At 44.4% G+C, this 13158-nt stretch overlaps 1 protein-coding gene across 4 annotated transcripts in view; it reads right to left on the reverse strand.

The window, feature by feature from the left end:
• The window catches only part of TP53BP2 (tumor protein p53 binding protein 2), a 67100-nt gene that overhangs the window by 37440 nt on the left and 16502 nt on the right, over positions 1-13158 (reverse strand). For all 4 annotated transcript variants that reach the window (XM_018060199.1, XM_018060201.1, XM_018060196.1 and 1 more), the window contains exon 2: positions 2397-2544. In XM_018060199.1, coding sequence (XP_017915688.1) covers positions 2397-2544 — 148 coding nt within the window. The remainder of the gene's footprint in view (positions 1-2396; positions 2545-13158) is intronic.

Here is a 13158-nt window from a genome sequence, read left to right on the forward strand (position 1 = left end):
AATTAAAAACAATGGTGTAGATTTACACAAGGTTATCAGAAAAGACCTTCAAGCTATACTGTAAGGTAAAATGATAAATTGCAGATAGCGAGATGTATGATACTGTTACATAAAGAAAAAACAGAGATGACACAAAACTATTTCTATAGCTACATTACAGAGAAAAGTCTGAAAAGTTATCTGCTAAAATTATAAGCAATTATACATCAAGCGACACAAGATGGGCTTGTGGAAGAGATTTCCATTCCATTTGTATTATTTGCCTTACAAAAAAGAATCCATCCATTTATGTGGTCTTTTTTTTTTTTTAATTAAAAAAATTAGAAGAAAGAAAATCCTTTAAACATCCTCATTACATAGCAAGGGCTACTGAACTCAAATGAGCAAGATACTAAAGAGGAAAGGGAAACAGTGGAATCAAGAGTTTCAAGGGAGAGGGTGAGCCTTGGCAAAGGAAAAAGTCAGAAAGGAGGGTAGGCACACATCCAGAGGAACCCGAGGTAAGCACCGGGGGAGGAGCTCACAGTGCGTGGTCTCAATCACTTCACTTTGGGCAAGTTATTTGCAGAATGCAGGGAGGCCACCAGAGCAGCTAGAAGCTCGTTTATTCTTTCAGTAAATATTTACTGAGCACTCCCTCTGAGCTAGGACACAGCAAGGAACGAGACAAGCAGGTCCCCACTCTTAAGGAGTTTACATTCTCGTGCCTGTGTGTGAGGCTATGGGGATTAAAGAGGCAGCAGATTAATAAACACACACACACAAACCAGACAGACACGTCTCATGCACAGGATCAAACCAGGATGACGTCATAGAGAACCTCGTGCCTGCTTTAGTGGGAAGCTCAGGAGAAACATCTCTGAAGAGCCAACGTGTTAGCTACAATCCAAATAACCAGAAGGAACCAGCAACAACAAAATCTGGGAGTGCAGAAGGAGCAGCTGGCACCAGTGGCTCTGAGGTAGGAAACATCTTCATTTACCCAGGAACATAAAAAAGCTGCAAGAGGTGAGCAAGGAGGAAAATGGTACCAGATGACATCAAAGACCTCACAGTCTAAAATCAAGACTCTAGATTTTATCCTAAGTAGAATAAAAAAGTTAAAACAAGAAAGTCAAACTATCAAATTTTCATTTAATAAGGATCACTTAGGAGGACTTTCCTGGTGGTCCAGTGGCCAAGACTCCATGCTACCAATGTTGGAGGCTCAGGTCCGATCCCTGGTCAGGAACTAAATCCCATATGCCGAAAAAAACTAAAAGATCTTGCATGCCACAAGGAAGATCGAAGGAAAAGCCCGCATGGTGCAACCAAAACCTGGCGCAGTCAAATAAATTTAATTCTTTTTTTGCAAAAAGGATCACTTGGGTTTCTTTACGAAAATGGTCTAATCTAGTTCCTATGTGAAGTGAGCAGCTCAGAGAGGGTGAAGGAAGTCTTCCTGAACACCCAGCTGTAGGAAAATCAACCGATGATGATTAAGAAGACTTGCCGGGGAAGCAGAGCGTGTTAGCTGAAGTCACACACCCATGAACGGTGTGAATGCGGCGAACACAGTGGGAAACTTGCACTTAGACAAACTGCACCAAAGGGGAGAAAAAGGAAACAGTAAGGGCTCACCCAAGCTGTACAGGAACAGAGCAGAACTCATGAAAAATTACTCCTCCATCTACAAACTCCTAAAGGGCCACAGAGAAACCAGGCTGTCCCATTTCAGGGCTCCAAAGAACTAAGTAAGGGATCGACCTCAAGGCTTAAAATAATGACTATGATTTCATCACTGCCTCCTGCCACCATAGTAACTCACTACCGAAGAGCTCTCTCTAAAAACCTCCAAAGACACACAGACGGCAAAACAATCAGAATGGCTCAGAATGCCTCAAATTTCTAATGAAGTGAAACCACTTAAGCATAACCCAAAACACTTCTGAGCACAGACATTGTACCCTAACACCCCCAGAAGCTTCCACCCCGTGTATCAGCTGCCTATCCTTTGACCTTTAATACTGTAGTGTCTATGATGTACTGCAGAAAAAGAAAACAGCAAGAGGACTTTGGAGGAGCTTCCCAGGTGGTTCAACGGCTACGACTCCATGCTCCCAATACGGGGTGGCGGTGGGGGGAGGGTGACCAGATTCCTTCCTTGGTCAGGGAGCTAGATACTACATGCCACAACTAAAGATCCCAAGTGTCGCACTGGGACCCAGCATAGTCAAAATAAACATTAAAAAAAAAAAAAAAAAAAAAAAGACTTTGGAGGAGGCAACTAAACTGGAGTGAAAGCACTCTCTCTGATAGACACCCTATTCTCCAGTTTCTCTGTGGATAAACATGAAAGGCACACACTGCCCTCCCTAAAACTGATAACAAAGATGGCACTGCTGAAGAAGATGTACCAGAACCACACCACACTTCGGCCAGGTGGCAATCACTCTCGCCGGGTTCTTTGCACAAGTCGACCACATCTCTGCAGATGGTTTCCGGAGTGACAGGGACTTCTGTGAAGTGCTGCTCATTGTTGCTGAGGTACACAGTAAGAAACATCTGGAAACAGAAGGAGAGACACAAGGGTTATCAGTACCATCTACACTGGCGCTGGTCACTTCTCACTTACTTTAGATTCCTCTCCTGGACTGTCTCAACTGAAATGCAAATGGACAACAGGATCATCTGGCTGTCTCCAAGCCCAAGGTGAAGAGGGATCCGGAGCTTTGCTGATGGCCCCTGCCCTCCTTCATCAGCTGCGCCTAAAGAACCCTTGGGGATCCCTGGAGCACAGTAAACGGATCAGTGCACACAAAAGGTCAAGTTAAATCTTCCTCTGACATTTTATTTATGTCATTTGTTTACCAAGACTTCTGTAGTTCTTAGTATGATGTGCCAGGCCCATACTACAAAGAGATTCTCCCATCAGCCCTGTGAGTATGATCAGGAGATGATGATCACACAAACACATGCTTAATTGAGCAAAGTCTCTTTCGGGAAGGATACATAAACAAAACGTGTTGCTGCTGAAGGTGGGGATGGGAAAAGGGGACAGAACTCAAAGGGATATCTAATATTTATATCACGTACAATGTAGCACCTGTTCAAACAATTACATTTTCAAATCTAAGATGTTTTAATCAGATTAGATACATACTTTAAAGCATAAGTCAGTGATGGCTCAATGGTAAAGCATCCGCTTGTCAATTCTAGATCCAGGAAGATCCCACGTGCCTCGGAGCAACTAACCCCATGCGTAGCTATAGAGCCTGTGCTCTAGAGCGCACAGGCCACAGCTGCTGAAGCCCACACACTCTAGAGCCCGTGCTCCACAAGAGAAGCCACCCCAGTGAGAAGCCCGCTCACAGCAACTCAAGAGTAACCCCTGCTCACTGCAACCAGAGGAAGGCCCGTGCAGCCACAAAGACCCAGCACAGCCAAACATAAAAATAAATAAACAAAATTATTTTTAAAAAGCTTAAGTATTCATCAATAAGCTGTAAGTAGAAACGAATGGCTGTCGTGCTAAAGCTGAGATGACCTGGTATATAAACACTCAGACCAGAAGAAGATTTCGATCTAAAACTCAGTCTTCCTCCCAGTAAAAACAGATACTGTATCTTAAAAACACTGCATCTGCCTACAGTTCGGGAGACCTGGGTTCAATCCCTGGATCAGGAAGATCCTCTCGAGAAGGAAATGGCAACCCACACTCCAGGACTCTTGCCTGGAAAATCCCATGGACGGAGGAGCGTAGTAGGCTCGAGTCGGACATGACTGAGTGACTTCACTTCACTTAAGAATTCAAGTGTTCACACCTATCAAATAACAAAACAAAAAAATCAACCAAACAAAAAACAACCGTTGTTAATTCCTAGCACTGAAGAAAACTGAGCGAACAAACAAACAAATTGTTGATGACAATGCAAGTCAGCAAACCCACAAGCTCATTCATTCAGTGAGGACTTACTCTGGGCAGATTAATGTGTATCAGGATTAAAACAAGTAAACAAAACCCAGACAATTTGAAAGTGTCATTCCACTGTGAGCTTTATATTCTGTGAAAATAACTGTTATCAAAGAAAGAAAATGCAAAAGCTTTGAAACATGAACTTGATGGACCAGTATACATTCTGTAAAAAGAATTAATGAGACTAAGCCAAACACTGCAGGAGTCTGGGTTCTAAGGCTATAACAGAACAGAAGGGGATTTCCCTGGTGGTCTAGCAGCTAACATTCCAAGCTCTCAAAGGAGGAGTCCTGGGTTCAATCCCTGGCCAGAGAACTAGATCCCACACCCCGCAAATAAGAGTTCACACGCCACAACCAGAGATCTCGCATGCCAAAAACAAGATGGAGATCCCCTGCGCTGCAACTAAGAACTGGCGCAGCCAAACGAATATTTTTTTTTCTTTTAAAGCCAGAATGAGTAGGATCTGCACTGTGATCGCAGTGACACAAGAATATCATACAAGCCACAGTGCCTGCCCTCAGTCACATGGCGTCTCACCCAGCATAAACCTCTCTCCCACTACCCCAGAAGTGAGAGTTGCATTAGGCTCTTCTTTTTGGGGGGGGGCGGGGGGCGGGGGCGCAGCGGGAGAGAGGCAGCACCTGACCAGGGATGATGATGGAAACTGGCTAAAACAGCAGACTGGCCGCCTCAAGGATTTGGCTTGAGTAAGGGGAGAAGAACACTCAGGAGAGAAGGAGGCCCCCTAGGTCAGCGGGCTCTGCCCCACGGGGCTTCCCTGCTCCTCCCTGCAGTAAACTATGCTTTCCCAAGGTAAGCCAAGTCTCCACTTCCTGCAACTGAAGCTCTTAACTCACAGAAACATGTATAACACAGAAAGGAACCCCCCAAAGTGGAAAACAGACAGGAACCCATTACAGCTAGAAGGCAACTCAGAAACAAATTTTACAGTGGATGCTATCCAAAAAAAAATGTATGAAAACAAAAAACTGCAAAATTTGTCAGCATGAGTTCAGAAGCTTTCAAGCTAACTGTATCAGGTTCTTCACATTCTGATAAACTGTGCTACATAAAGATACATAGTTCTAGGCCTCAACTCAGCCAACAAGGCAGCACTTTAAAACTGTTACACAAAATGAACACAGGTTTCCACCCTGGTGCGACTCTGGATACATATACAGCACATGTAACCAGTGTAACTAATTTACACTTTAGTATTAAAGAGTACTCCTCCTCCATACTCCCTCACATCAGAACTTTCTCTGAAGTTTAACACTTCAAACACAGGAACTGTTTTCATTGTAAATATGAGACCAAGAGGCATTTATCAAATTATAGAAATATTTAATATACTGTATATACACAAAACAGGCTTTCCCAATGACTCAGCAGGTAAAGAATCTGCCTTCAATGCAGGAGACACAGGAGATGAGAGTTCGACCCCTAGGTCAGGAAGATCCCCTGGAGGAGAAAATGGCAATCCACTCCAATATTCTTGCCTGGAAAATCCCATGAACAGAGGAACCTGGTGGGCTACTGTCCAAAGGGTCACAGAGTGGGACACAACTGAGTGACTCAGTACCCATATATACAAAACACATATTGTATCAACAAATAAGAGGTTATTTCCTGAGATAAAAGCACCTTACCTGGTAAATGTCATCTTAAAAAGTCCTTTCACACACATTATCTCAGAAACTTACATCAACTCTCAGATAAGCACAGCAGATATTACTTTCTCTATAAATGAAGCAAAAGACTTATTTATAAAGAGTCTTTATACTGGCTACTAAAATGAGAGGATGAGAGTACAATTCTGTTCTTCACCCGTCCTCTACTCTTTCAGCTGCTCCTTATAGCAGAAGAGTATTAGGGAATGCTCTATTTAACCCCAGTAAAAATCCCCAGGAGGAGGGCAAGGCAGTCTACTCCAGTATTCTTGCCTGGAGAATCCCCATGGACAGAGGAGCCTGGTGGGCTACAGTCCATGGGGTCACAAAGAGTCGGTCACGACTGAGCGACTAAGCACACAACCAAACTTGGATAGAGATCTGGTGTTTTACTTTTTAGAAGACAACGGCTTTGTTTATTTAAAAGTACAAATTATAGATATTAGGATGAGAAACGTGTTCTAAGATCACTGCACTTTCCCCCAAAACCCCACAGGATTAACACTGGTGTGAGTGGCGAGTGGACCCCATTCAGGCACGCCTGAAGACAGCTCTGGAGTGACCGTTCTGAGCTGAGTGCCCCAAGGCCAGGGCCGGCAAGGTGAGCTGCTCCTGACGCCCAGGTGGGAGATCTGGGTTCTTACCCCAGACTTGTTAATCATTATTAGGGAAGTAATGTCACCTCTCTGAATCCCAGCCTCCTGGTCTTCAAAATAAGAGTCCTAAGTTCCCTGAGAGCTGCCATTTAGTTCGGGTGTTTACTGGATGTCACAGCAAGACCCAACTTCTTCACAACAGTCCACAGCCTGGAAGGTAGCAATTCAGTGAGGACCTGAATGAAGGCAATGGACAGAGGGGGAAAGAACAGATTCAACAGAAAGACTGGATCTGGTGCCTGAATGTAGGGGTATGGGGGCTGGAGGGGTGTGAAATAAACAATTCATAGCAAATTCAGGAGGAAAACCAGGCTTGCTCCGCTCTGAGATTATGGTAGCAGCAGGCAAGGGATGAGAGAAAAGCAGGAGTTTCGTTTGGATGACCTGTCCTGGGACCACCTGTCCCCAACCCCTCTCTAGTCCTCACAGCCTTCTGACCTTCTCCAAGCTCGGCACCACGAGCATCCTCCTTGGCTCCCACCCCCTGGAGCCTGCGCATCCTGTTCCTGACTGCCATGTTGTTGGCTCAAAACCTTGGAGCTTCCGGGGTGGACTCTGAAACTGGTGCCAGGCACGGAGGGCAGGGAGAGACGGAAGGCAGGCAGCCCACTCCAGACGGGCAACTGGCCTTTCCGGAAGCAAGGCAGCTTGCTCAGGAGACTGCTCTTGGGGGCTGCAAGGCCAGTGGCTCCCCGACCCCTGCCCAGCTGCGTGGTAAAAGCTTATGGAGAGGGTCCCCCTGGGTTCAGTCTCCAGCCTGCATTCTTGGGCAGCTTGAGCCTGGGACAGCAGGCAGGCGGAGGGCATGTTCCAAGGACAGGAAAGCGGGTGAACGGCCTCCAAGTGCCTGGGTCAGCTTGCAGGTCGAGCCTACGGTCACGTCTTCTTGATGACCTTCCCCGACAAATGTTCCCTGTGTGCCAGCACGGCCTGCCGCTCATCTCCCTGGGTCTTGATACAGCCACTTCCTTCCCGGGGAGGCTTTCCCTGGTCATCCTGCCTAAAATCCCACCACCACCCTCGACACGCGCATGTGTGCACCCGCACATGCACATGCACACACATGCACTTCCCCACCTCCTCTCTCTCCCTGGCACAGTGACCAGCATATCATGGATTATATTTATTTCACTTGCTTTTACTGTCTTCCCTGCTAGAACGGACGGTCCATGAGGTCCAGGGTTCTGTCTGTTCAGTATGGCATCCTTAGTACCTTGAACTGTGCCTGGTTTGTAACAAACACAGTAAGTGTGTGTTTAGGAATGAATAAATACCTCAGCTGTTACTGCACGTGACAGATTCACCTCTGATTTATTTTCACACTAAGTTTCCCAAAGGTATTGACAGAAGGCAGTATACAGCACAGCTATACACTCTGACAGAAGTTAGTGTCCTCTCCTCTTCAGTTTGTATCATGCTGTGCCATGCTACTTCTGTTTCGACATCCTTTTCATTCATGCAAGATTTGTAGGCTATCTATTTTATGATTTAAGTTCTAATATAGACATAATCTTTATTAAGTAGCCACTACCGTACACACGGTACGGAACGAGAGACAGAGAGCGCTGTGTGGAGAGGGACACAGCCACTCCAGGGGAATAAATACCCCAACCTGGCTCCCTCCTTCTTATTAGGTCATCCATGCTACCCCTCCTCACTGGACAAACCCAACTAGAAGTCGGATGGAAAGGGAGGCTACTGATGCCTTTATAGAAGTCAACTTCCTGGGGCACAAAGCAGGGTGGAAACAGGCAAGCAAAAGATGCTTCCCCGCTCCGTCCGCAAACTCAATGATTTCAACCCCTCTATGGTGAGAGGGCTCCTGAGCCACAATCTAAACAGAATGAGAACACGAGGTGCAGGAAAAGAATAACCCAAGCAGAGGGAAGAACAAATGTCAAGGCCCCAAGGAGGAATCAAGCTTGTCACATTTGTGGAAGAGGAAGGTCACTAGGACAGAGTGAGCAAGAGGAAAGGATTATAGGAGATTAACTCAAAGAGACTAGATCATGCATAGAAGCCACAGAGTCCTCAAGCTGTGGTGCAAACAGAGGGTTATTCATCACAGATGGCAAGGCCCCACCCTCAGAGATTCTGATTCAGTAGACCAGGGGTGGGGACAGAGATTCTGCATTTCTAAGAAGCTCCCTTGAGATGCTGATACTGTGGCTCTGGAAACTGCAAACCGAGAACCATTGTTCAAAGACCCACAAAGGCTGGAGCAAGGAATCTGGATTTCAATCTAAGAGGCCATTGGAGGCCAATCATTAGAGACAAAAAGATTAGATTAGTGGTTGCCAGGGGCTGGGGGACTGACTGCTAACAAGTACAGGGCTTCTTTTAGAGGTGATGAGAACGTTCTGGAATTAGTGGTGATAGTTGTACCACCTTGTAAACATACTAAAATCCAGTGAATTGGATACTTCAAAATGGTGTTATGTATATAATCTCTCAACGTTTTAAAAAAGAAGTCACTGGAGGATTTTCAACAGAGTACTGAAGTCATTTTTTTTTTTTAATTACTCTGGCTACTATATGAATAGACCACAGAGAGGCAGGCATGGAAGACCAATTAAGAGGAAATGAAGCACATAAAGGGGCTTCCCTGATGGCTCCGCGGTAAAGAACTCATCTACCAATGCGGGAGACAGAAGGATATGGGTTCGATCCCGGGTCAGGAAGATTCCCCTGGAGGAGGGTATGGCAACTGACTCCAGTATTCTTGCCTGGAGAATCCCACAGACAGAGGAGTCTGGTGGGATACGGTCCATAGGGTCACAGAGTCGGACACGACTGGAGGGGCTTAGCACGCACACATGCAGCACATAAAAGGAGAGATAACTGTAGCACAGGCTGCAGGTAACAGCAAGTGGTGAAAAACGGCTGGACTGCAATATTTTGAAGGTAGAGTCAACATACTTGCCTCATGGACAGAATGTGGGATGCAACCATTGAAACTGAATGAACATAGATCTGGTGTCTAAGCAACAGAGTAAACAGTGGTGTCATTTACTATGAGGAAGGAGGAACAGATTAGGGAAGGGCCCACAGGACTGGGGCCTCATCCAGAAGTCCCATAGAGGACAGGGACCCAGTAAAGGATTAGAAAAGATCCATCCATAAAAAATGGAAAGAAACACAAAGGAGTGTGGAATCCCAGAGACCATGCAAAGCAGTGTCTCAGCTAAGTCAAATAAAGCTAAGCGACCACAGAAATGAGAATGAGGACAGTTCTCCAGGCTGCACAAGACGGAGGCTGCTGGATGCCTTGACCAGTGTTGTCTGAGGAATGAGGTTGACAGGCCAAGAGCCCAAGGGAAGGATGCAGAGGCTCAGAACAGAAAGATGGAGGAAACAGGGAGTTCCCTGGCAGGCCAGTGGTTAAAACTCAGCACTTTCAGTGTAGGGGGCACGTTGATCCCTGGTTGGGGAACTAAGATCCCATATACTGCATGGTGCAGTCAAAAAAAAAAAAGAAACGTGGAGAATATGGAGCCACAGATGGAAGAAGACAGAGTAAAAGAGGCGCTTTGTCTCTTCTTTATTTCAACACGGAGTTTTTACAGAGCATTTTATCGGAGGGGCTGATTCAGTCAAGGGGGGAATGCTGCTGATGACGCTGACCCTGTATCTCTAGTCACTGTCTACTCCTAGGCCGGTACTCACTGCCCGGTGGCAATCTATGTCTGGAGAACCCACAAATCCTTCATGCTCACCTTGGCTACACCAGCACAGTCCCATTTTCACTCACTTTATTTGCTGTAGTGATTATCTTACTTTTTAGGTTACAAAGACAGTTTATCAAGTTTGACAATTTCTTAATTGGACACCACAGCACAGTGACAACAATACAGCTGGGAAGAGGTGGCTTTGAGCCGTGACTGCGTGACAGCTGATGTGCAGCCGAGGAGAGGTGTCTTCCTGACCATCCCAGAGAAGGGGTGGGAGGGAGGGACCACCCACCAGCCCCAGCTGCGCCTGGTGGCCATGAAACCTATAACTGCCACATTTCTCCCTAGAAAATTTCCATTAGAACAAAAAGGCATCGTGTCACTGGAAATAAACAATTTAAACTCATTTCACCCATCTTAAATTTATAGACATTAAGTATGTCCCCTTGCATTTATGTATCACTTATAATTTAAAATCTTTTCATCATAATCTGCCCACAATTATAGGCTTTACTGTGATAATTCCTAGATGTTCCATATTTTACAGAGGGAGTAAATCAGGCATTTTCTCAATGAATATCTCTTCTCTTCTTACTTTATTTGGAAAAAGAACAACTACAACATAAAAAGATATTGTTCCTAAGTTGGGTGGGAGAAGAGGGATGGACTGGGAGTTTGGGGTCAGTAGATTCAAACTATCACACTTAGAAGGGATGGAGAGCAAGGTCCTCCTTACAGCACAGAGATAAACCATATTCCAGGTTTATCTCCTGGGATAAACCATACTGGGAAAGAATATACATATTTCTTAAATATAAAGAAAGGCGAGTCAAGTCAAAAGAAAAGGCTAGTGAAACTAACCTATCATGCTAACCTGAGAAAAAGAAGGCACACAAGCTCTTAATACTGTACTTTCTTTTTATCTTTGTTTCCTAAGTGGACTGTGCTACAAAAGATCACTCTTTGAAGTGTAATTTAATTCCCTAAAAAATAAAACAAAAGATGAAGCTGTTTTTATTTCATTTTGATGAGGCAGTTTTATCAGCATGTTGAAAACTTACCAAAGAAAAAAATTTTAACCTACTCTATCAACGAAGTCCTTCTGAAAACAATAATTTCGGCCAAAAATTCATAATCTTTAATGATAAAAAATAAAACGGCTAAATCTTAGAGAACTTTTCAGCATCTACTACCAAAACATTTCAGAAGGAAAAAGCACAAACAGCGAAACTTTCAAGAATGTCTCAGGTATGTGCTGTTTTGTTACAAAACAGTATTCACCATATCTCACTATACAAATGGAAAAATAGAATACGTGTACACAGACATGTAGTACAAACAAAAAAAGACCTCACCAAATTAACAGTAGTAATGTTTGGTGGTAAGATTATGAAATGAATTTGGGGGGACTTATCTATGCTTAAACTTTCTAGAATGATTAAACATCACTTGGATAATAAAACTGATAAAGAATCAATAATTAAATTAATAAGGCAAACATTTTTATTACCTGGTCCTTGCTATGTGATATATACGGCAAATGTCTGACAATGTTGTTTTCTAGGATCACCATACTGCCTCAACTTTAGCCAGGGACTAAAATCTAACAATCAAGAAATATATCTTGGAACTTCTCTGGTGGTCCAGTGGTTAAGAATCCACCTTCCAGTGCAGGGGACACAGGTTTGATCCCTTGTCAGGGGAACTAAGGTATCACGTGCTGTGAGGCAACTAAGCCCGTGTGCCGCAATTACTGAGCCTGCAAATACACACACACACACACACACACACACACACACACACACATACATAAAAGAAATACATCTTAAACATCCACTGCATTAGAATGAAATATCATTCAGCCATAAAAGGAATAAAGTACTGATGCATTCTACACAGAGGAACTCTGAGAACACTATACTAAGTGACAGAAGTCAGGCACAAAAAGAACCACCACAATATTCAAATCCATAGAGACTAAAAGTAGATTAATGTTTACCAGGGGTTGGGGGGAGGGGGAGTAGTGTGTAACCCTAGAGGATGCTTTTCTCTAAGGTGATGAAAATGTTCTGGAATTACCAGTGGTTAACACTGTGAACATACTAAAAACAAACAAACAAAAAAAAACCACTGAATTACATACTTTATAGGGTGAATTTTATGGTATATGAATTACATCACAATTTTAAATGCCCGCTACATGCTTACTATGTGACAGGTATAAAAATCTCTTAAGGGAAACAAAATTCATTCATGAAAAAACCTTAATACCAAATTAAGAACAAAACGGCACCCCACTCCAGTACTCTTGCCTGGAAAATCCCATGGACGGAGGAGCCTGGTGGGCTGCAGTCCATGGAGTTGCTAAGAGTCGGACACGACTGAGCGACTTCACTTTCACTTTCATGCATTGGAGAAGGAAACGGCAACTCACTCCAGTGTTCTTGCCTGGAGAATCCCAGGGACGGGGGAGCCTCGTGGGCTGCTGTCTATGGGGTTGCACAGAGTCGGACACAACTGAAGCGACTTAGCAGGAGCAGTACCAAATTACATGAGTGGGGCTGTAAGTAAAATGAAAATTCAGAAAGGAGAAAGATGAACGTGATCTGAGGCAGACTGAGGTTTCAGCAAACAGGCATAAATTAATGGCAAGCATAAAGAAAGGAATTCTGGGTCTCCCAGATGGCGCCAGGGCTAAAGAACCTGCCTACCAACGGAGGAGACAGTAGAGAGGTGGGCTGGATCCCTGGGTAGGGAAGACCCCCTGAAGCAGGGCATGGCAACCCACTCCAGCATTCTTGCCTGGAGAATCCCATGGACAGAGGAGCCTGGCCAGCTACAGTCCACAGGGTCACAAAGAGTTGGACACAACTGAAACGGCTTAGCAAGCATGCATGCATAAGGAAATAATAAAAAAGAAAAATAATAATCTATAGTAACCTTACTTCTAAAAATGCCATCTTTTCCTGACTCCTTAGATTTCTGAAAACACCATATTATCAAGAAAACAAAGATGACTCCCTTAGATCCTTTCCCATAAGGAAGAAAGGAGAATGGAGTTTCCTGGAGTCAAATCGCCTGGGAGGCTACTGTGAGAAACTTGGTTATTCTCACTGACTCACAAATGTATTCCTGGGAACTTGTGACGTAAGTTATTTTCATCACGAGCACAGCAATAATCAGATCAAAACAACACAACAGCT

This window comes from Capra hircus, chromosome 16 (assembly GCF_001704415.2).
Source record: "Capra hircus breed San Clemente chromosome 16, ASM170441v1, whole genome shotgun sequence".
NCBI classification, from domain to species: Eukaryota; Metazoa; Chordata; class Mammalia; order Artiodactyla; family Bovidae; genus Capra; species Capra hircus.